The 23,703-nt window shown below is 36.7% G+C and overlaps 1 protein-coding gene across 4 annotated transcripts in view; it reads left to right on the top strand.

Moving 5' to 3' along the window:
* AGMO (alkylglycerol monooxygenase) overlaps nt 1-23,703 on the top strand; it is a 363,926-nt gene that overhangs the window by 153,001 nt on the left and 187,222 nt on the right. For all 4 annotated transcript variants that reach the window (XM_046669021.1, XM_046669022.1, XM_046669019.1 and 1 more), the window contains exon 5: nt 22,040-22,143. In XM_046669021.1, coding sequence (XP_046524977.1) covers nt 22,040-22,143 — 104 coding nt within the window. The remainder of the gene's footprint in view (nt 1-22,039; nt 22,144-23,703) is intronic.

The raw sequence follows: 23,703 nt of genomic DNA, 5'->3' as shown, positions 1-23,703 counted from the left end.
TAACCTACATTTATAGCAATCTATACTAAGTTGATGGTCTCTTTAGTTTGACCTCTTTCTAAAAGCTCTACTCTTTTACTCCCTTCCTTCCATATTTTATATTTTTTATATCATATCTAACGTTTTTTGTGTATGTGTATCCATTATCCCCTTATCATTGAAATAGATAATTTTAGTACTTTTGTCTTTTGACCTACATATTATCTTCATAGGTGACTGATCTGATACCTTTACTGTGCTTTTGCCTTTACCAGTGATTTTGTTGCTTTTCTTTTTTTGATAATTTTCTTATTCCTATTTGTGGTCTTCTCTTTCCCACTTAAATAAGTCCCTTTAGCATTTCTTGTGAAACTTGTTTCTTGGTGATATACTACATAATTTCTCCTTGTCTTGGAAACTCTTTATCTCTCCTTCCATTCTGAATGATAACCTTGATGCATAGAGTATTCTTGGCTGTAGGTTTTTTTCCTTTCAGTACTTTAAATATATTGTGCCAAAACCTTCTATCCTATAAGTTTTCTACTGAGAAGTCAGCTGATAGCCTTATGGGATTTCCTTTGTATGTATCTTGTTGCTTCTCTCTTGCAGCTTTTAGGATTCTCGCTTTATCTTTAATTCTTCACATTTTAATTATAATGTGTCTTGGTGTGGGCCTCTTTGGGTTTGTCTTGTTTGGTGCTCTCTGTGTATCCTGTACCTGAATGTCTGTTTCCTTCCTTAGGTTAGGAAAGTTTTCAGATATTATTTCTTCAAATAGATTCTCTGCCCCTTTGTCTTTCTCTTCTCCTTCTGGGACATCTATAATATGAATTTTAGTGCACTTGATGTTGTCCTAGTTGTCCCTTAGACTATTCTTGTTCTTTTTAATTCTTTTTTCTTTTATCTCTTCAGCTTGGGTGATTTCCTCTAGTCTTTTATCCAGCTCACTGATCAGTTCTTCTGTATCATCTACTCTGCTATTGAGTCCCTCTAGTGAATTTTTCATTTCCAGTATTGTATTCTTCATTTCTGATTGGTTATTTTTCATACTTTCCAATTCTTTGTTGAAATTCTCACTGAGTTAGTCCATTTTTCTCCCAAGATTAGTGAGCACCCTTATGACTTTTATTTGAACTCTTGGTCAGGTAGATTGCTTATTTCTGTTTCATTTAGTTCTTTTTCTGAGGTTTTGTCCTGTTCCCTTACTTAGAATATATTCCTTTGCCTCCTCATGTTGCTTTTTTCTCTGTGCTTATATCTGTGTAATAAGTGGGTGAGCTACATCTCCTGATCTTGGAGAGGTGGCCTTATGTGAGAGATGCCTGATGAGGCTCATCAGTGTGCTTCCTTCTTGTCACCACTTCCAAATGTTCCAGTAGTGGCCCCTATGTGGGCTATGTATATCCTTCTATTGGGGCAGGGTTTCTCTTGCTGCATTTGCCCAGGGAGACTAGGCTGTCCTCTTGGCTGTTTAGTTGTAATGCTCAGCTGTGCATGGCTGCTATGGACCCTTCAGTTACTTTATTGGGCATGGAGAGCCCCAGCACAGTTGGCTGCAAAGTCTAATAGTACACTCCTGTTGCAGTTTGTCTATCAAGTGAATAGGCCCCCAGAGTGGCTTGTTGCTAGGCTCAGGGACTTACAATTGCTGTAGGCCTCCAGTCTGTAATGCTGTTGTCAGCTCTCTGAGAATTGCAGCGGAGTGGGGCTGGCCCCAGGCACAGCAGCACCCAATTGTTTCAGGCTTTGGAAAGTGGGTCTGATCACCTATGTGGCTGTTTGAGGAGTACAAGTCTGCTGCAGCTGTCAAGTCCCACTGCCATAGGGCCACACACGTCAATACAGTTTTGCCCTGTGAGCTTGTCCTGATTCCCTGAACTGGACCCAGTTGCCTCACTGAAGAGGCCCCATGCACTCCACCAATGCTCCACACTCTCCACCTGTCCTCATGCATGCCCTCCCCCACAGAGGTGGACCCACTTGCCCAGTTGTAGAAGATCCAGGTACCCAGCCTATGTAGCCCACAAGCCCACAAGTTGCCCAAGAGCTTGCTGTTGGGTGGGGCTATTCCCTAGGGCAGGCTGCCTGCCCTGGCTGAGCTGGATTAAATCAATGCTCTAGTAGGTGCAGCAGAGCCTGGGCTAACAGGCCAGGGGAAGAACTCCAATGGTTTCTACCAGCAACTGTGTCAGCATGCCTGTGCTAGGTCATAATAATGGCTGCTGCCAATGTCTCAGTCCCTGGAGAGGGCTCACCTCTCACTGAGATGTACCCATAGCCTATCAGGTGAGTCTGTTTTCACCAAAGGACTGTGCACTTTTCTTTCCAGGGATTTTAGGTTGATTTCTGAAATGGGTCAATTTGTGTATGGGCCATTTAAGAGCCAGCTTTTTCCCCCTTATGTCTGACAGCTTTTCTGGCGGTATTCCCTGTTGTTAGTAGCCAGCAAAGCCAGATATTATGAGACTCATCTCGGTTGTGCTGGGTGTAAAGGTTGCTTATAGCAGTAATACTCCCCACTCAGTCCCCAACTCCTCCAGGGAAGGCTGTGTACATTAGGATTGCTCCCTGCCAGCCATGAAGTGCCACACTTGCGAAGGTGGATTTTTTTCTCTCCAGAGAGGGATTTCTGCCTCTTTCACCACCAGTCAGGACTGTCAATTGTCGTGGGGTTCTTTTTATCCAGTTTTCAGTTCTCTCTCAAGGGTAATTATTCCCAGAATAGTTGTAAATTGTCTGTGGGAGAAGGTGAGTTCAGAATCTGCCTATGCCGCCATCTTGACACCTCTCTCTAAAAAACAATTTAAACTTACTAGAGAAATCACTCATGGCTGTTAGGATCAATCTGAGTTTTTATGTTTAATGGGTTTACTTTATAAACTATTGAGTGTCCATTTCATTAGATGGTTTGAAGAATTAGGTCATTTGCTTAAGGCAGGGAGATAATAAGACCAAGGTGTGTAAGGCAAATCACCCTGTGGTTAGTTGTTTTCACTGGATTTGGTGCTTTGACTACATTTGTAACCTGTGGCAATCAAATAAGTTGTTTATATCAATCAAAATCTAATTCATCTATAAGAGAAAGAAAACCCACGTTCTATTCCTGCTTGATATTGTGAATATAGCCACATTATTCTTCATGAAAAGCAATACTTTAATTCATTCATAGAGATGAGAACATTGTGGACTTTAAATGACTGCCACAATCACACAGCTTCTGAACATCACCTTTCCAGAATAGTACTTTTTTTTCCCCACTAAGGAGCTCAATGCTTCTTAAACACCTGTTTCATGTCATCTTATATAAATTCCTTTCATTTTACTTACATTGCAAAGGGTTCCCTCCTATTGCTGTATTCACCATAGGGGTGGAGGTATAGCTGGAACATGTTATACTGTGGAAATTACTTCTAAAAAGCACACTGACAATTGCTATTATTAACACAATTGATCACTAAGCTCTTATGTCTGGAAAAAGAGGGTCAAGGTCTTGTTAAACAGATCCAGATTCTCCCAGGCTATTATGAGGAAATATTTTGGTGAAAAGTTTAATGATAGAGGAAACTTTGAATCTCTTTTAGCATTGGTTAGATAAAGAGCATTAGTTCATTTCAGCTAACATATTCATTTATTCTCTTTAGTCCCACCATTTGGTGCCTCCGCCTCCAACCACTAAGAGGTTTGAGCGTTGTGGGAAAGGTTTCATTGGCATTACTTATTGCTATTAAAGCACTTCCCTTCTGAATGTTGGCTGCCAAAGTATGTGGTATCCTGTGGAGCAGGAGGATGAGGACATAGATTGCAGTGAGGCTGAACAGTTTGCACTTCCTAGCAGTGACACCAGACATCAATCTTTCCGAAAGACAGCTGAGAACACATGAACATAAAAACTCTTTAAAAAGAACAAACGAGGCATTATCCACCCAAGAAAAAAAAATGAGACCAAAATATTTTCCTAATAAGTTTCTCAAGGATGAAAATGCACTTAAATTACTTAGATTGCCATGTTGGTTGTTTAAGGAAACAACTAAAAAGCAAACTCTATTTTATAAGGTAGATATTCATGAGGTTTAAATTATTAACAGCATAGTGTTTGAGAATCATTTAATTGCATCTCGAAGTATGTGTGTGCTTCTTGTTTTACATGTGCATATCAGCTGGCCTATAAAAGAATGCTAATTTGGTCACAGTTAATCTGTTTCACATGGTCTGCAGCATCAAACATGACATCATTATAGGAAATCACGTTATGCAACTCTGCAACACCAGGAGAACTGGTTTTTTTTTGTCATTTGACAAGGTTTCAGACAAGTTGATCACAAGAAAAGAGAGAATTACTAGGAGAAATGTATTAAAATCATTGATTTCTCCTATACTAATTTATCTTGTTATCTATTAATAGATTCAGGGCTACTCAAAAGCACATTGCACTGCAAAGCTTAGAGATCAAGGCTAGTTTTCATGGGCTCATAGGAGTTAGATTGTGCTGAGAAATGTTCAATGTGAGCCTCAGACTTTGATAATATTTTGCTTTGTGACATTTTACTTGTAGCCAATTTAATTGATCTTCATTGAATGTACAATAACTTTAAAAATAACAGTTTCTGATACCGGTGACATAAAATATTTCCAATAATTTGTTTTCAAAATTATATTTAAATACAAAGATACTCCTAGGGAAGAGCATTTTTTTTCAATAAAAAATATAGTTCTTTGTATTTGACAGAGTCAGATTAAGTCCAGTGCACAATACAACCACGCGTATTTGGAATGGCAGAAGAGTAGGAGACAAGGGGTGCATGGAAATCTTTATTGATTGCTTTGGATTTTATGAGCAAGTGAGGATTACACTGCAGCAGAACCACATGGATAGCCCAATGTGTTTTCAACCATTTCAGTGTTTTCCGTTTTGGGATTTAAAAATGTTTAGGGAGTTTTGTATAGCCATAGCCTTTATTTGTTTTTCTGTTTGTGTGTTTTAATGTTTGAGGCTTCTGGAAAAAAACATAGGATAAACTGATGTATTGTGTTCATATTCTCCCAACCTCAAAAGTGTATCAAAAATATATATCTTCAAGTAAAGATTACTTTCATGATGAAGTAAGCTTCCTTATGAGTAAGTGAGGTCACTCTAGACACGACGCCTGAAAGTTGTGAAGAAATCTAAAAACAGCATCTGGGTGAATGGGCTCAAAGTTGGATACTCTAACTTCAAGACCAGAGGGGACAGCAATATACCATGGGATAATATTTAACATACTTTGAGGAATTAGAGGAAAATGTTCTGTAGTATGAAAGCCATCTCAGTATTTTAGAATTTGTGTCAAATACAGTGTTTGAGTTTCTTCATGTACTATTCCTTACGGTTGTCTCTAAAATGTCAAATCTTTGAAAAAAGAATACCTCACATTTTATTATTGACTTGCACAAATAGTAATGTTTCTGATGTCACCTTTGCCATTCCACATTTCTCTTCATATTTCTCATATATACGATTGTTACTAGTAATAAAAACAACTTTTAGGCCTGTTGACTACAGTGTATTAGAAGACAATATCACAAGCTAATGTGAAGTCATTTTAAAAAATTTATTCACTCAGAAACACTGGTGGCTGTTCTGATTATGTGCTAAGCACTGCATAAATATCTAAAGAGAAGTCAGAGGCTACACAAAAGCACTGAGCTCTAGTTCTGCTTTGAGGTCTTCCCTGGCTGTTGTCTCCCTTGCCTGGGATGCCAATATGATGGTGGTGCCATTAAGAAAAAAGGATAACAGAGGACAGTAAGCAAGACAATGGGATAGATTCAGGACATAATATGCATAGAATTCCCAAAAGGAATTCAGATCCAGAAGTCAACAGAGACTGCAGACTGAAGTATTGGGAGTCTTCAACTTTTAGATCAGTAATTATTGAGGTCATTTCTGGTGATAGCACACCAGGAAAAACAACAAGCGAAGAGCAAAAAAACAAGAGTTGGTCCCTTTAAGGTTGGTGAGAACAAGGGAAGAAGTCAAGGAAATGCACCAGGTCTGAAAAAGAGGAGAACTGGAAGCAAGGGATGTTACAGAAGCCAAGAGAAAAGATTTCAAGATGGAAGCAGTGGTCAGATGTTTCAGAAACCACCTCAACAGATGACATCCAAAAAGAGATCTTTAGTTTTGGCATGAAACAAGCGGATAATGATTTTGGAGAAAATTAAATGATATTAAAAATGAGCTTAAGAATGATTCAGAGGTAAGGAAGTAAATATTCTGCTTTTTTAAGATGTTTGAGATAAAAATAAATTAAGGAAAGGGAAGGTCAAAGGATCAAGTTTTACAAAGTGGAATGTTTGAATATGACTGAAATTAAGTAGAAGGAATCAGTGTAAAGGAAAAGAAAAATTTTCAAAAGCATTGATTATACTAGCAAAAATACATGTATTTAGCAAATAAATATTGTGATTGGTTATTGATTTTTTTAAATGCACTAGCTTCATTTGATAAACATAGGTTTAATCAAGAAAAATATATTTGTGTCCCCTATGCAAAGACACAATTATAGGTTCTGTGGAAAATACAAAGATGGACAAATTAATCTCTCTCATTAAGAAGCTTATAAAACAGGGGAAGATACAAAATAGCAGAGTATTTGTGATTAGAGGACTAAGAAGAATAAGGATTATATAATAATTGTGGTTGAGAGGGTTAAATATGATTTCCTGAAGAAAATGACATATGCAGTTGTCCTTGAAAGATTAATATTTTGACAGCTCACACAAAGACAGTGGACCATGAAAGTGTTGAGAGTGTTTGAGAAGAGAGAATCGAGAGTACATGAGAAAGCGAAAGAAGAAGATAGATATATTTTCATGTAATATTCATTTGTCACAAACTGCTAATTTTCTGATTTTACTTCAATCATTAAAAAATGTAAAAATCATTCTTAGCTTGCTAGCTGTACAAAGCAGGTGTGGGCTGTATTTGGCCCATGATGGCAGTTTGCTGACCCCTGCGCTAGGTTGTGAGTGATATAAGGGCAGCATATTTTGTACATAGACATCACACAGTGAATATTTGTCGATTGTAGTGAGGCAATGAGGCCTCAATCTAGGAAAGAAGGTATGGGATAGGATAGGAAGAAAGCAGGCAATACAGTGTATCGGTGGAAGCCAATAGTGGAATCTTGATGGGGGTTGGAAGGAGGAAAAAGGAGTTATCAAAGATACAATATTCATATTGCAAGATCAGAAACAGAAAAAGGAAGGATGGGCAGAAAACAATGAATTCAGTTAATAAATAGCATTTGGGTTTGAAGATCATGTAGTAATGGGGTCATGGTTGAGGGACTTAAGATCTAAAATATGAGGTTATCCCTATTAGAATAATGGGGGATATATTCCTGCATAACCACTTCCATCTCTCAATGCCCAAAGGTCAAAGAATATTACGTATGAGCTCTTCCTCAGTTATAGTGAGACTTGGTAGTCATTGATATCTTCTCTTTTAAACCAGATTTAAGGAGTGCTTTGAAGGAGACAGAGGAAAGGGCAAAGTAACTCATCAAAATAACAAATAACATTCAGCTCTAAGATGTGTCAACAAGTGGTAATAACAGAGTGAAGAACCACAGTTCCCAAATGCGCAAAAGGAAATCTATGAGGTGCAGATTACTTACTCAAAGACCAGTGACAATGCTAATCTTTGTCAGAGTGACACCGTTCACAAAGGATAGACTGACCTGTTCCAATTGGGGCATTCAGTTCTGATTCAGTCTGGCACCTTCATTGGACACCATCCTATTTCTTGCAAACTCAGTAATATTGAAAGTTTCTAACATGAAAACTAGACTCATTTGCTATGAAGCAGTAAAAATTAGTTTCAAAACACAAAGACAAGTGGTAAGACCAACAGAAAGCCCTTCTTACTGGTGAAGAGATCCTAGTAAGTTTTTGTTGTTGTTGACAGGGGTAATCTACACCCACTCATGAGACGACTTAGCTAGAGAATGAAGACAGATGCAGCCACTTTCTAAGGACTGGTTTTAGTGCCGTTTTTTCATGCTTTCAGGTCTTTTCCTGACTCCCTGGTTGTTTTGCTTTCCTGTTCACTTCCTTATGTTGCTCTCCTTTTAACCTTTGGAGGTTATTTGTTCTTGGATTTTGTGACTTGTCGAGACAAATTATATAAATCATTGTTCCAAACATGATACGGCAGAAGTTCCTTATATCTTGCCACAGGCGAGCATGCTGCACAGGAGTGTTGTAGGAATGCTTGCCAATCCTAGCTGATTCTATTGACATCAAGACAGTTCTTCCATGATTTCTGTCCCTAATTGTGCTAGTTAGATGATTAGCAATGCCAAATCTAGGTCATTAAATACCCTGGAAGATTTCTTGCTTTTAATTGATGTAAAGTATACGGATCCCTTAGAATCTGAATATGTCGTAGAAGTCTCACAATAAAATCACTAACAGCACCAAAACCTTAGTAATGGCATTAATGTTCCTGCTCACAACCAGGACCTGGGTGCACTAGAGTTTACTAGAGGTTTTTTCATTAAATGGATAAGTGATCTTCATGAGACATAAGAATTGTTAAATTTGTAACTATTTTAAAATGTAGTACTGATAACTTTTATTTCAAAGAATTTTTATCTAATTCTGCCAACTTTTGCAGAAAGGAATAGTTTTCCTACAGACATAGCAAATTTTCCACGTAATTGAGAAGTATGGGAATCTTCCTTAACCAAAAATATCCCTTCACTGGCGCATTATATTTCTGGAGTTCAGTATTTACAAAGCTTAAGAATACTTTATCTCACTGACATGTTTTCTGTTGAGTGAGGAAGAGCTCTTTCCATGCATGCGCAGATATAAATTGGGATTCTCCAGCTGATTACCCGGCCCATGGCCTAGGACTGAAGAAGTGTAAGCTTGAACTGAAAGGAGAGAAATCTAGGTAATTATTTGGTGTTAGCCAGTATCAACTCGGACAAAGACTAGAAGGAGAGGGATATAACTGGAAAATGATGGGGGTTAGAGAAGGAGGAGTGTACATTGAAATCAAACTGTCTTATTCATAGCATTACTTTTTGGTAACATTGCATATAGCCTAATAGAGTGGACAGTAAAGTCAAAACTTACAGTTTTATTTTTAAGCTACTAGGCAACAGTTTCTCTCATGGGTTGGAAGTGTTACAGAGAGTACATGGATTGACAACATGCCATAAAGCTCAGTCTGCTTTGAATGATGGCTGCAAAGTAGAAGACTCTCTGCTTTCATAAATAAACATGCTATTTCTGTATGTTTATAGGTGAAACCATCAGTACCATAATACATATGTCTATGCCTGAGCATGGAATGTAAGAAGAAACTATATGTATTTTTATATCTATCTACCTTAAATATACATAAACACATATACACAGAGATGTACAGTACACGTGTATGTATGTAAATTACATTGGAAACGTACCCTATTTTCTTTATCTCTTCCTAGATTCAATTTTATTCTTCCTCTTTTTTAATGTCTGAAACATGTATATGAGCAATTTATTCATGAGTGAGCAGTATTTAGAAATCTTGGTTGTAAACTGACTTTTAGGAATTAGATATGCCTTTTTCTCAAAGAAATGTATACTTGTGAACTGAGGTTCTCAGATCTGCCTGTCTCAAAGAAATGTATACTTGTGAACTGAGGTTCTCAGATCTGCCTGTATAAAGACATATCGCTCATCATGAAGCTGAAATACTATTCTGTAGGATATAATTACCAGGTTCAACAATATTTTAGGAGGGAACTGCTTTTAGTCTTTCAACTTGAGAAGCCAAAGAACATCTCTCTCTTTGCAGTGGGTTGAGGAACCCCTTGTCACTTTCTATTCCACCTGCCTGTTTTAGTATAAGGAAAGTACACATTTAATTTCAAGATATGGCTGGGTTTTTGTTTTGTGGTTTTGGACAAGGGCTGTAACCTGGAAGGGGTTAGATAAAGAGGTAAATTGTGAAAAGAGACTGGAAGTGAGAGACTGCGAGGGGCTCATCCCAGTTCCTATCATGAGCTCCTTTCTTTTTTCTTTAGTTCTCTGGCTCCTCAAGGCCTGTTGGTCTGCTTCCCTTTTTATTCCTCTTGCTTGTCATGGGGATCTTTATTCTTACCACTGTAAACTAAGTCCCTGTGGAAGAGAACGTGGTCCTCTAGCTTCTCCCCTTCTCTCTGTCAAGGAAAGCCCACGGTTCCACTAAAGTTTTCTAAAAGCTCTTACTTCTTGATCTAGCAAGGTAACAAGGAAAGTTTCCTACTAAACAACCCTATTATTTATATGTCTAGATATTAAAGGGATAAATAAGGTGATACATAACTAAAAAAATGCTGAGTCTTTGTTGAACAAAATTAAGATTTATCTGAATTTTGAGAAAAACAAGTAGTCAGACTTGGACTTTCCAAAGCAGGGTGTTGATGAAAGGAGTAGAGTATAAGAGCAGGAATAGTGTTGAGAATGCAATGGGCACTCTTGGAGGAACATGGAAATGGGACTGGGATAGTAGATGCTACTAAGAAGTTATGAAACTTTTTTTCTTTCCTTGACATTCCCAGCCCTGTTATGCATACCTGCCCCAAGGCAATGTAAGCCTCTCATTAGAATGAAGTGAGGAATGACCCAAGGTAGGAGAAGAAAGAGAGGGGGAAAAATCTACAGGAAATATTCTGGATTTCCTATAGCCACCTCTTTGAAGCAGTCATTTTGGAAAGTTAGTGATAATAAAATATGTTACTTTGAACCACGCTATTTGGAAGTTGCTTTTGGAAACATAGGTACCAGTTTACCCAGCATGCTAATAAAGAGCTTTCCCCATAGAAGTCAATCTGTAGGAAACATTGAGTGATGGAGAACATAGATTTGTAATAAGGTCACTGATACTGGTGTTTATCGCATCACATTCATATGTATTAAGAGCAAAGTCACTAGTGGGGGTGTAGTAGAGTTAGTTCACTGAACTATGGCAAATCCCAGTGACTTAATGAATAAGGATTTATTTCTCACTTACATCCTGGTTAAATATGGGTGAGTGGGGCCGCTCTACTCCATGCTATCATTCAGATACCCCAGATCCTTCATCTCTCCTTCCATCTTTGCATACCCCAGGGCCTCAACGTTCTCCACTGAATATTCTGTATGTTGCTTGCAGTCGGAGGGGAACAGAGAGAATGTGGAGGAGGCACACCAATTCTTTACCTCGTCCTGAGGAGACACACATTGCATCCACTCACACTGCATCATTGACAATCAGTCACGTAAACCCACTGAGGGGCAATGGGGCTAGAAAATATAGTTTCTGCTAAAAATTATTAATGCTAATAGGAATAATAATCATTACTTAGGCAAGTTATTAAATCTCATTGTAACTCCATGTCTTCATCTACAAAATGGAAACTATACAAATATCTATCTTCTAGTACAGCTATGGGTAATATATGAATTAATATTTATAAAGTGTTTAAAATATTTTCTAGTACATGCTAAGCACTTTTATGTGTTTATAATCAATGCTGCTCTTCTTCTTATTATTATTAATCAATCTTATCTTTAAGTAAAGACAGGGAGGGACTCTTCTGGCAATTCTAACCAGTGAGGCAAGAAGGCAATGGTCCAAATTTGAGTTGCTTGAGTTATAGTGAAATCTCATTTCTAGGACAATTGAGAATAAACAACAGAGAAAGACAGGTAGGGGCGTGATCACTTAGTCACTCAGACAGAGGGAAGCTAATGTCTTCTTATATTCCACGAAGGCTCTGCTTATAATAATCTTTAACAGTTTTTATAAAACAGTGACTACAAAGTGATGCAGGGTATGTGCAATTTACATAGAATTAATTTTATTTTAAGGGATGTAAAACTTTCCTGTATCAGTTAGTTTTTTCTGTATCTTTCTTTTGCTTCTATTTGGTTACAGGTTCTTTGAGGGGTTTTGTTTTCTGCTTTATGCTTTTATCTATCAGAATAGCTACACATAGATTTGTACATAGTAGAGAGTCAATAAATTAGTGTTAAATAAATCTTTACTTTTAAAAATCTACAAGTTAAATGTAATTTTATTAAATATAATTTTAATTCTTAGACTTTCCAAAATGGACTTAAAATGGAATACAACTGACATAAATATGGATGTGTGAAAATTCTAAAATTTTTAAATCACATTTTTCATTTTTAATGCAAGTGAATGCAGTGGGTAGTCATAACAGTCTTAATATGTTTTCAATTAATTTTAGCATTTTATCACATAACTCAATAATAAGAATTATATTATTTCTTGCTTTTGCATTATATAGAAACAAAAGTTTTGATTGAAAAGATGACATAAATTCTTATGGATTTTTTTGCTTCATACTAAAAAGCTATATCTTCCTTTATTTTGTTTTGTTTAAATTTTGAAACAATATAAACATATAAATGGAGAACTCTCCTTTTAAAATTCTGCATGCTAGGATTTAAAAGTTTCCATTTGAAAATAAATAAAAAATAAAAACTATATTAAGTTGTGATTGCTAGAAAGATAAGAGTGACAGTTAATATTTGTGACAAATTTAGTGCCATCATTTGTTACCTTGTCTAGAGAGATGATTTAATGTCTACATGTTGCCAAACATCCAGACAAAAAGTGAAAAATTTGGTCAATCATTCAGATGATTGGTTTCTATGATGCTGAACATCTGGATATATGCAAAATGTGTTCAACAAAAATATGAAAGTCCAGCCAATTTATCAATTTAATTCTCATTTATTTGACATTTTTAGATACACTTAGTAATTTACGTTTTTGTATTAAGTGGGCAAAGGACATATTAGAATAAAATACAACAAAAAATATCAGTCTACACGTTGAATGAATTAGCAGTGTCATCAATTTTATCATCACAATTTGATTTGCTGCTATACGACATGAGTGAAGTTGTGATGATAAAATTGATGATGTCGATAATTTATTTACTGAGTAGAGAATAAGAAAATAAGTGAGGGTGTATTCATTTTATTCACTGCCTATTACATTTTCCTGTTAGACTTCAGTTTGGTAGCTTGAGTCTGTCACTAACCTTTTGTTTGCTTAGTTCAATTAGTTTCTTGAAACCATTTATCAGTCATGCTTATCTGTTTGGAAGAGATAAAACAAATTTTTAAAAGATTGATTTATATCTGGTAGCTTCAAATTCACAGTGACAATTGATTCCATTCAAAAATTGAAAGGTTTAAGTTTTTTTATCTAGGCATACCTCATTTTATCGTGCTTAGCTCGATTGCACTTTGCAGATATTGCATTTTTTCACAGATTGAAGGTTTGTGGCAACCTTATGTTGAGCAAGTCTATTGGTGCCATTTTTCTGACAGCATTTGCTTGCTTCTTGTCTCTGTGTCACATTTTGGTAATTCTTGCAATGTTTCAAACTTTGTCATTATTATTGTATTTGTTATGGTGATCTGTGATCAGTGATGTTTGATGTTACTATTGTAATTGTTCTGAGGCACCAAACCTGCGCCTGTATAAGGCGGTGAACTTAATTGATAAATGTTGTGTGTGCTGACTGCTGCACCTGCCAGCCATTCCCCATCTCTCTGCCTCTCCTCAGGTCTCTCTATTCCCTGAGACACAATAATATTGCACTTAGGCCAATTAATAACCCTACAGTGACCTCTAAGTGTTCAAGTGAAAGGATGAATCATATATCTCTCAGTTTAAGCCAAAATCTAGAAATTATTAAGCTTAGTGAGGAAAGCATGTCAAAAGCTGAGATAGGTCAAAAGCTAGACCTCTTGCTCCAGTTAGCCAAGCAGTAAATGCAAAGGGAAGGTTCGTGAGGGAAATCAAAAGTGCTGCTCCAGCGAACACAGGAATGATAGGAAAATGAAACAGCCTTACTGCTGATGTGGATAAAGTTATCATGGTCTGGACAGAAGATCAAACTAGCCACAGTCTTCCCTTAAGCCAAAGCCTAACCCAGAGCAAGGCCCTAACACTCTTCAATTCTTTGAAGGCTGGGAAAGGTGAGGAGGCTACAGATGAAAATTTTGAAGCCAGCAAATATTGGTTCATGAGGTTTAAGGAAATAAGTCATCTCCATAACATAAAAGTACAAGGTGAAGCAGCAAGTGCTGCTGTAGAAGCTGCAGCAAGTTATCCAGAAGATTTAACTAAGATAATTCATGAAGGTGGTTACACTAAAAAATGATCTTCAACATAGATGTAACAGCCTTATATTGGAAGAAGATACCATCTAGGACTTTCATAGCTAGAGAGGAGAAGTCAGGGCTTGGCTTCATAGCTTCAAAGATCAGGCTGACTCTCTGGTTAGGGGCTAAGACAGCTGGTGACTTTAAGTTGAAGCCAATGCTCATTTACCATTCTGAAAATCTTAGGGCCCTTAAGAATTATGCTGAATCTACCCTGCCTGTGCTTTATAAATGGAAGAACAAAGCCTGGAAGACAGGATATCTATCTACAGCATGGTCTGCTAAATATTTTAAGCCCAATTTTGAGAGATGTTGCCCAGAAAAAAAGATTTCTTTCAAAATATTACTGCTCATTGACAATGCACCAGGTCATCCAAGAGCTCTGATGGAGATGCACAATGAGATTAATGTTGATTTCATGCCTGCGAATGAAACATCCATCTGCAGCCCATGGATCAAGGAGTAATTTCAACTTTCAAGTCTAATTATTTAAGAAATACCCTTCATAAGGCTGTAGCTGCTATAGACAGTGATTCCTCTGATGGATCTGGGCAAAGTAAATTGAAAACTTTCTAGAAAAGATTCACCATTCTAGATGTCTTTAAGAATATTTGTAATTCATGAGAAGAGGTCAAAATATCAACATTAACAGGAGTTTGGAAGAAGCTGATTTCCTCTCATGGGTGACTTTGAGGGATTCAAGACTTCAGTGGAGGAAGTAACTGCAGAGGTAGTGCAAATAGCAAGAGAACTAGAATTAGAAGTGGAGCCTGAAGAATTTCTGCAATTTCATGATAAAACTTTAACAGATAAGAAGTTGTTTCTTATGGATGAGCAAAGAAAGTGGTCTCTTGAGATGGAATCTACTCCTGGTGAAGATGCTATAAAGATTTTTGAAATGACAACAAAGGATTTAGAATATTACATAACCTTAGTTGATAAAGCAGTGACAGGATTTGAGAGGATTGACTCCAATTTTGAAATGAATTCCTCTGTGGGTAAAATGCTACAACATTGCATGCTACAGAGACACTGTTTGTCAAAGGAAGAGTCAATCAATGCAGCAGACTTCATTATTGTCTTATTTTAAGGAATTGCCTGGGCTAGCCTGGTGGCACAGTGGTTAAGTTTGCACGTTCCACTTTGACAGCCTGGGCTTCGCCAGTTCAGATCCTGGGTATGGACCTATGCACTGCTTGTCAAGCCATGCTGTGGCAGGCATCCCACATATAAAGTAGAGAAAGATGGGCACAGATGTTAGCTCAGGGCCAGTCTTCCTCAGCAAAGAAGAGGAGGATTGGTGGCAGATGTTAGCTCAGGTCTAATCTTCTTCTTCAAAAAACAAAGGAAAAATTGCCACCCCCCCCAACTTCAGCAACCATCGCCCTGATCAGTCACCAGCCATCGACATCGAGGCAAGACCTTCTACCTGCAAAAAGATTATGACTCATTGAAGGCTCAGATGATGGACGGTTAGCATTTTTTAGTAATAACATATTTTTCAATTAAGTATGTACATTTTTTAGACATAATGCTATTGCACACTTAATAGACTATAGCATAGTGTAAACATAACTTTTATATGTACTGGGAAACCAAAAAATTCGTGTGACTTGCATTATTGCGATATTTGCTTTATTGTGGTGGTCTGGAACCAAACCTGCAATATCTCCGAGGTATGCCTATAGTGTTACATTCTTGTAAAAGGCAATAAGCAGTTGTTCCAATTCAAGAGGTTTAGCACCATCATTTAATAGTGTGTCTTGAGCTCCTTAATGTCCTTCGCTTATAAGAAATTACCAAATATGTGCCATTTGGGGCCCAGAGCATACTTGGACCCAGTCACTTCCATTTCTGAAGAAGAAATAAAAATCTAAAAGGCAAGTGAATGCATCACAGAAATCACTGCTAAGAGAGAGAGAAAAAAGCTTTCTTTCTTTTCATGAAACTCTTTTCCCTTCTCGCTTTCAATTTCAATTTTATTATTTATAAAATTAAAAGTTTGAAGTAAGTATCTCCGAAAGACTCTGCACATATCATATTCCATAGCAACCTCACAATGTGCTAAATGTTGCATAAAGTGTTACGAACATGCCTTTCTTGGTGCCAAGAATCACTAACATTTTGCAAATATGCCTGTAACATTTCTTCCTTTATAACTTGAAGGTTTTCCAAATTATGAATGAAAGCAACACCATACCCCAAGGATGCCCCAAGACTTCCTGGCCTGTTCACTATTAAAGATTAAATAGGTATTACATAGTGTGAAAATTCCTTGTAGATCTGTGCTTACATCTCAGATTAACCTAAAGGGTTATTTCTCTCCATTCTGTGGGTGACAAGAAATGGCACAAGAGACTTATTTAGATATATTTTAGATAGGTATCACATACAGACTCTGTTAGCTTCTAGAAAAAGATTTCTCATAGTTCTGAAAAATTTCTCCAAAATAACCCTTGTTCTGGGTCATATACACTAGAAGTATCTTTTAATAAAAGTCTCAAGTATATAAATTAAATTTCATCAAATTTAAAACTTTTGTTCCTCATAAGCCACTGTTAAAAAATGAAAAGACAGGCCACAGCCTAGGAGAAAATGTTTGCAAATCACGTATCTAATAAAGGACTTGTATGCAGAATATATAAAGATCTCTCAACACTCAATAGTAAGAAAACAACCCAATTAAAATGTGGGCATGCATTTTGAATAGATAGTTTAAAGAAGGTATACAGATGGCAAATAAGCAGATGGAGAGAGAATCATCATTATTAGCTGTTACGGCAATTCAAATTAAAATTTCAATGTGATGCCATTACACACCTATTACACTGGCTATCAAATAAATCAATAAATCAATAATAATGTCAAATATTGCCAGAGATGTGGAGCAACGTTGACTCTCGCACATTGCTGGTGATAATATAAGAAGTGACAGTTCATTTTGGAAAACTGTTTGACAGTTTCTTAACAAGCTAAATGTAAACATACCATACAAGCTCAGTAATCTCATTCCCAGCTATTTACCCAAGTGAAATGAAAAAGTATGTTCTCAGAAAACCTCTATGAGAATGTTTGTAGATGCTTTATTTGTAATTGCCAAAAACTGGAGACAACTGAAATGTTCTTCAACTACTGAATGGATAAAAACAAAACAAAACAAAAACTAGTACATGCAAAAGGAATACTAGTCAGAAAAAAAGGGAGCAAACTACTGATAAACAAAGCAAAATAGAGGAATCTGTAATGCATTATGCTAAGTGAAAGAAACCAGACTCTAAAGGCCAAATACTAAATAATTCATTTATATGATGTTCTCAAAAAGGCAAAATTATAAGAAAGAAACCAAATCAGTGGATGTTAGGGACTGAGAATGTGGTTGGGGGGATTGTCCACTGTATTAATTATCTACTGCTTTGTAACATATTAGTGGCTTCTCTCACAGCTTCTCTGGGTCAGAAATCCAGGCACAGCTTAGATGAGTGCTTCTGGCATAAGTCCTTTCATGAGGTTGCAGCTAAGCAGCTAAGCTGTCTGCTGATGCATTGCTATCTGAAGGCTCAACTAGGGGAGGATCAGCTTCCAAACTCACTTACATGGTTGGCAGTTCCTTGTGGAGTTTGGACTGAGGAGCTTAGTTCCTTGCTAACTGATTAGCTTGAGACCTCTCCTACTTTCCTGCCGTATGTACTTCTCCAAAGGGCAGCTCACAACATGACAGCTGACTTTCCTCAGACAGAGCACTCAAGACATAAGCCACTGTCTTTTTATAACCTAATACCAAGAGTGACATCCCATAACCTTTGCCCAAATTATATTTACTACAAAGGAGTCACTAAATTCAGCCCACACTGAAGGGGAGGGACTGTGCAAGTGGATGAACACCAGTAGGCAGGAATCATTGGGGACTGTCTTAAAGACTGACTCTCAGGGGCCCGTCCTGTGGCTAAGTTTGCATGCTCTGCTTTGGCAGCCTGTTGGCAGGTTCCGATCCTGGGCGTGGACCTACCCACAATTCATCAAGCCATGCTGTGGGGCATCCCACATAGAGGAATTAGAACTACTTGCAACTAGGATATACAACTATGTACTGGGGCTTTGGGGAGAAAAAAAAGAGGAAGATTGGCAACAGATGTTAGCTCAGGGCCAGTCTTCCAAAAAAATAACATTGTCTTTCACAGTCAGTCCTCTGGATCCCAGTGATTCATATTTCTCTCATCTGCAAAACATACTCACCTCTCCCAAGGTCCTAAGAGTTTCATCTCATTACATTATCAATTCAAAGTCCAGAATCTCATCTTCTGAATCAGGCAGCCATCTCAGAGTCAGGCTGCCACAAACACAAAGTGGAATGGGGAAATTTGGGAGATGATCAAAACTTTTCTGTATTGTTTTTTCAAAGAAGAGGGATTTAGTTTATTCCCATTTCTTTTTAAGAATGTGTTATTTGTTATTTTTTAATTTATTTTGCGGGAAAGATTTGCCCTGAGCTAACATCTGTTGCCAATCTTTCTCTTTTTTTTCTCCCTAAAGCCCCAATACATGGTTGTGTATGCTAGTTGTAAGTCATTCTAGTTCTTCTATGTGAGCCACCACCACAGCATGGCAACTGACAGGTGGTGTGGTTCTGTAACCAGGAAGTGAACTCGGGCCTCTGAAGCAGTGAGCACTGAACTTTAACCACTAGGCCATCAGGGCTGGCTCAAAACTTTTCTGTATCTTGATTGTGATTGTGATTACACAGCTGTATTTGTTTGGTAAAAACTAATAGAATTGAATCCAAAAAGGGATGAATTTCACTGTATGTAAGTTATACCTTGATTTTCAAAAAACAGGAAAAAGTTAACAAACTCAAGAATATAACATACACTCAAACACACATATTACATTAAATTTTGGCCAAACAAATTGAATCATTGGTCAGTGTATTAATAAAATATATTTATACAAATCTACATTTTGGCACTGGAAAGCAGCATGAATGTTACTAATTATATCACTGAAAAGCCATAATAACATACCATATGCCTTATAACCAATGATTTGTTTATAGGAAAAGAAAATTATTAATGACTACAACTTATAATTATATTAATTCTTTTATAGAAAGAAGTTTATTGTAATAATATTTCTTTCCACTTTAATATTTGCTTTTCCTTGAACAGGCAATTCATCAGTTCAAATATTAGGGAAGATGAACATCTTTGCAAACACACTATTAATTTTTCTTGTTTTGTTTACAAAAGAACTATTGGAACAATTCACTATAAAATGCATTTTTATAACTCCTTTGAAAATAATTTACTTCAAGTAAGTTAATATAGACTGTGAAAAAAAATTCCTGTATTTCTTCTTGTTTTCCTCAGCTCTGAAAAGTGGTAGAAGTAAGGCAGTAGGATCCAGTTACTCTGCCCTGTTTATACAGCTGCGCTTCATTGAATGAAGGCTTGTCTTACACACAGTTTGCGATAGGAAGTAAATGCTTTTAGAACAACGAAAGAGACAGGTCTTTAACCTCTACCTTCGCGGATTGTTTGTTCCACTATTTAGCTTCTGTGGAGGTTAAAAGGAAGTAGTTCCAATATATATTATTACCCTCTAATTAAACCTCATCTGATTAGCTCATCCCCTTGTGAGTTCATAATATGGATGCATTATGATGAATTTTTTGAAGAAATTCTGAAAGGTCCAACAAATTGAACAATGTCTCTATTTGTAATGAAGTTTATAAGTAATAGGTTCTGCAATGTTCAATAATGAGTATGTTCTGAAGAGAAAATGGTGTTTAGAATTACGTTAAGGGCTCAATCTGTAAGAAGTTTTGAAGGACTTAGCAGATTCGTTAAATTTATTACCTCTTAATAAAGTTCCACACAACATCTGAAGATATCAAGTGCCACAGGATTCTTTATATATCTCTTATTTATAGCTATATAGGCTAGTCAATAAACCAGAGATTTAGGTTCTAGGTTATTTCAAGGGTTATGCCTGGGAAGTTCCAGAGGTCATTATGGTAAATTTTTAGAGGTCATTTGTGGTAAGAATGCTTGACTCAGTTGCTTGGGTAGAAATACAGGGTCATCTTTAGGAATGATTAAAATGTCAGTCAGTATCTAAATTACGTATAAACTGATGGTTTATGAAAATACTTGTTTCACTGAAAATATATGACTCTCATAGACATGACTTCTGATAGGGCTATCTATTCATAATCCTGTTAATAATCTTCTCTTTCTCACAGAATTAAGTCCTTCTTATATCTCTGAGATATCATTTGTCTACCAAAGCTCTTTTGCAAATTTTGTTTGTTAACCCCCTACACAGATTGTCCGGGGAGCTTTCGTTGCCTAAATAAATGCCCAAGAAGGCTACCAGTATTGATATACATATATTGTATATTATGTATGTGTATATATAGATGTCTCCATGATTTTCATAAAAATCTCTAAAAAATTGTTCTACCCTGTGCCATGTATTTTAACTATTAGTGTATGGCAACTGCGAAGACCAATCAATAACCTATTGCTTCCACTCTTAGTTTCACTGTTCGGTTGCCATGCATCCAAGCCTAAAAGATCTCATTTCTAATCTGTACGAACAGGGATACAATGATCATATCACATGGTTAATTCTATCTCCTGTATTGATAGCAGAAAACTAAGTATAAGTTATTTTAGCTCAGAATATACTTTGCTTTACTTGAATAGAATATAATGTGCATTTTGATCTGTAATTCAGGTAAGAAATGAAAAATATGGACAGAATAAAAAATGTGGGCTTGTTCTCTTCTGTTCCATCTCCTTAGGAGGTTATTTTAGTGGCATATTTGTTGTAGAAAAATAAGCAACTATCCTTTCAGGGTGTATATGAAACTCAAGGCAGTATGTTGGCAATCTACACAATGCTCAAGGAAAATAAACAACTTACATTTCATTTTTTATCATGAGGGCAAACAAGAGCTATGTGGGGCAACTTTTGAAATGGTACAGTGTTTGGTAAGATATGGAAAGACCTATATGTAACTATTAGCTAACATATTTCTGCAAACAAAAATGAAACCTTAAATATTAGAACCAGGGGCTGGCCTGGTGGCACAGCAGTTTAGTGCGCATGTTCCGCTTCTCGGCGGCCTGGGGTTCGCAGGTTTGGATCCCGGGTGGACATGGCACCACTTGGCAAACGCCGTGCTGTGGTAGGTGTACCACTTATAAAGTAGAGGAAGATGGGCATGGATGTTAGCTCAGGGCCAGTCTTCCTCAGCAAAAAGAGGAAGATTGGCAGTAGTTAGCTCAGAGCTAATCTTTCTTAAAAAAAAAAAAAATCTTAGAACCAAATATTACTCTGCTTTGCTTCTTATTCCAGTAGACAGATTTTGAAACTTCTCAAAAAGTCAACAGGAAAGATTATTATATAATATTTCATTCTAAAAATTATGCACAAATTTCTACCATCAGAGTGTTCTTCTTTAATTAGAAATATATTATCACATACTGAAAAATCATCACTATCCATTGACTGTATTGTTGCAGCATTACCAGCTAGCTTTTATGATCTGTCATATTGTAATATGCTAGCAAAGTGTAAATTTCAGTTTTCTGGAAGTATTTAGTTATATCATATATACTATACATATTTATTGGCTACATTTCAATTTTTTTATTTGTTTGTCATTTATACCCTCCCTTCTTCCAAAAGTGATTTTAGACAGCTTACTTTAATTATAATTATATTGGTTAGCTTTTTCAGAGATGTTCCAGATTTTTTCTTTGTCACTCAACAGAGCAGCATACATAACTAAAAATGGAAGTGGCTTTGTTCTTATTCTTATGGCTCTTTTCAAATTGTGTGTTTGCAGAGGTTAATATTATGTGGGCTGGACACCAAACACACCACAGTTCTGAAGACTATAACTTATCCACAGCACTGAGACAATCCGTCTTCCAAGTATATACTTCCTGGGTAAGTTGTGTGAAATTGAATAAATGTGATAATAGAATTCATTTTTAAAAGTTTCAACTGTTTCTATTTAATCCAAGTAAGCAAATAGAAAGTGTTTTACTAAAACACTTCTTTCTCTTCTGTAAGGCCAGACACTAAAATGTTTCTTTTTCCACTGAAAGACCAGACACACATGAAGCAAGTAGTGTTTTCCAGTGACCCAAAAAACTCACCGTGAGGTATACAGCAAGGTGAGAAAGTGGCTGGCTATTTTTTACTTACTGTCAACTAGGGGGGTAATGTAGAGACAATGTCTCAATTTAAAGATAGGCAAACAACGATTTAATTAGAAACTTTTAAAAGCGGTTTTTAAAAAATCAATTCCCCTTTCTGTATGGCCAAGTAAAATGTGCCTAAATCCTTCACATTTTGTTTGCATATCAGAGCAATTAGTGTGATGCTCAACAAAAAGTTTGGCTGTGAAGTATTTTTACACCAGGAAATGAAAAAACTAGTGTATAAGTAATAGCCTCTAGTTCTAAGGTTCTTCTGATTCACTGGGCAAACCTGGTCCACTGGTAACATCCCTCATCTGTGATGGTCTGTCCTTAGCTCTCCAAAAATATGCTGCTGCTAAAAGGTATGTTCACAGTAAGTGCATTCATCAATAAGCTCTTTACTAACTATAAATTTTAATAATCTAACATTTGTATGGTTCTTAGTAGTTTGCAAGTTACTTCTATTAGATACCATTTATTGAGTTGTTTCTATGTGTAGGACAAATTTCTAAGATATCTTTATGTATTAAATCATTGATCTTCACTACAATTTTAAGACAAAGTTTCTATTACAAGTCTCATTTTAAAATGATGGAAATGAGTCCACAGCTCAGTCACAACAAGTAAAAAAGGAGGAGTAAACTAATTCAGCACTGTCCCGGATCTTAACGTCTACACAGCATCCCCTTCTACGTGCCTCTGTGTTATTTTTCACTTACATTATCTCATTTGATCCTCACAAATAAGCCCATGTTATGCTAGATCGAGTATTACTATTATCAGGGAAGTGAAGATCAGTGAGGCTAATTAAATAGCGAGTAAGTGACAAAGACCCTTACTTGAAAACAGATGCCTCATAATCAATAGGAAAACAAACTGGCAACATGGGCAAAATAAACTCATAAGCCAGTGATAGTGCTAACACATTCGCTGATATTAAAAGAAATCCAGCCCTTAGCCCCTGCACCGTACACCTGTGTTACAGCTTATATTGATTTCCCAGGGCAGCTGTAACAAAGTTCCACAAACTAGGTGACTCAGAACAACAGAATGTGTTGTCTTAACAGTTCTGGAGGCCAGAAGTCTGAAATCAAGTTGTCGTGGGTCCACAGTCCCTCTGAAGACCATGGGAAGGAGCTGTTCTAGTCCTGTCTTCTAGGTTCTGATGGTTCCTTGCTTTGTGGGAGTATAACTTCAATCTTCACATGACGTTCTCCCTGTGTCTGGATCCGAATTTCTCTTTTTTTATAAGGACACCAATCATATTAGGTTAGGAGCCCACTCTACTCCATTATGACCACAC

The sequence above is a fragment of the Equus quagga genome, chromosome 8, assembly GCF_021613505.1.
Source record: "Equus quagga isolate Etosha38 chromosome 8, UCLA_HA_Equagga_1.0, whole genome shotgun sequence".
Taxonomy (NCBI): domain Eukaryota; kingdom Metazoa; phylum Chordata; class Mammalia; order Perissodactyla; family Equidae; genus Equus; species Equus quagga.
The sequence above is the reverse complement of the archived record's forward strand: the minus strand, read 5'-3'. Positions and strand labels throughout refer to the sequence as shown.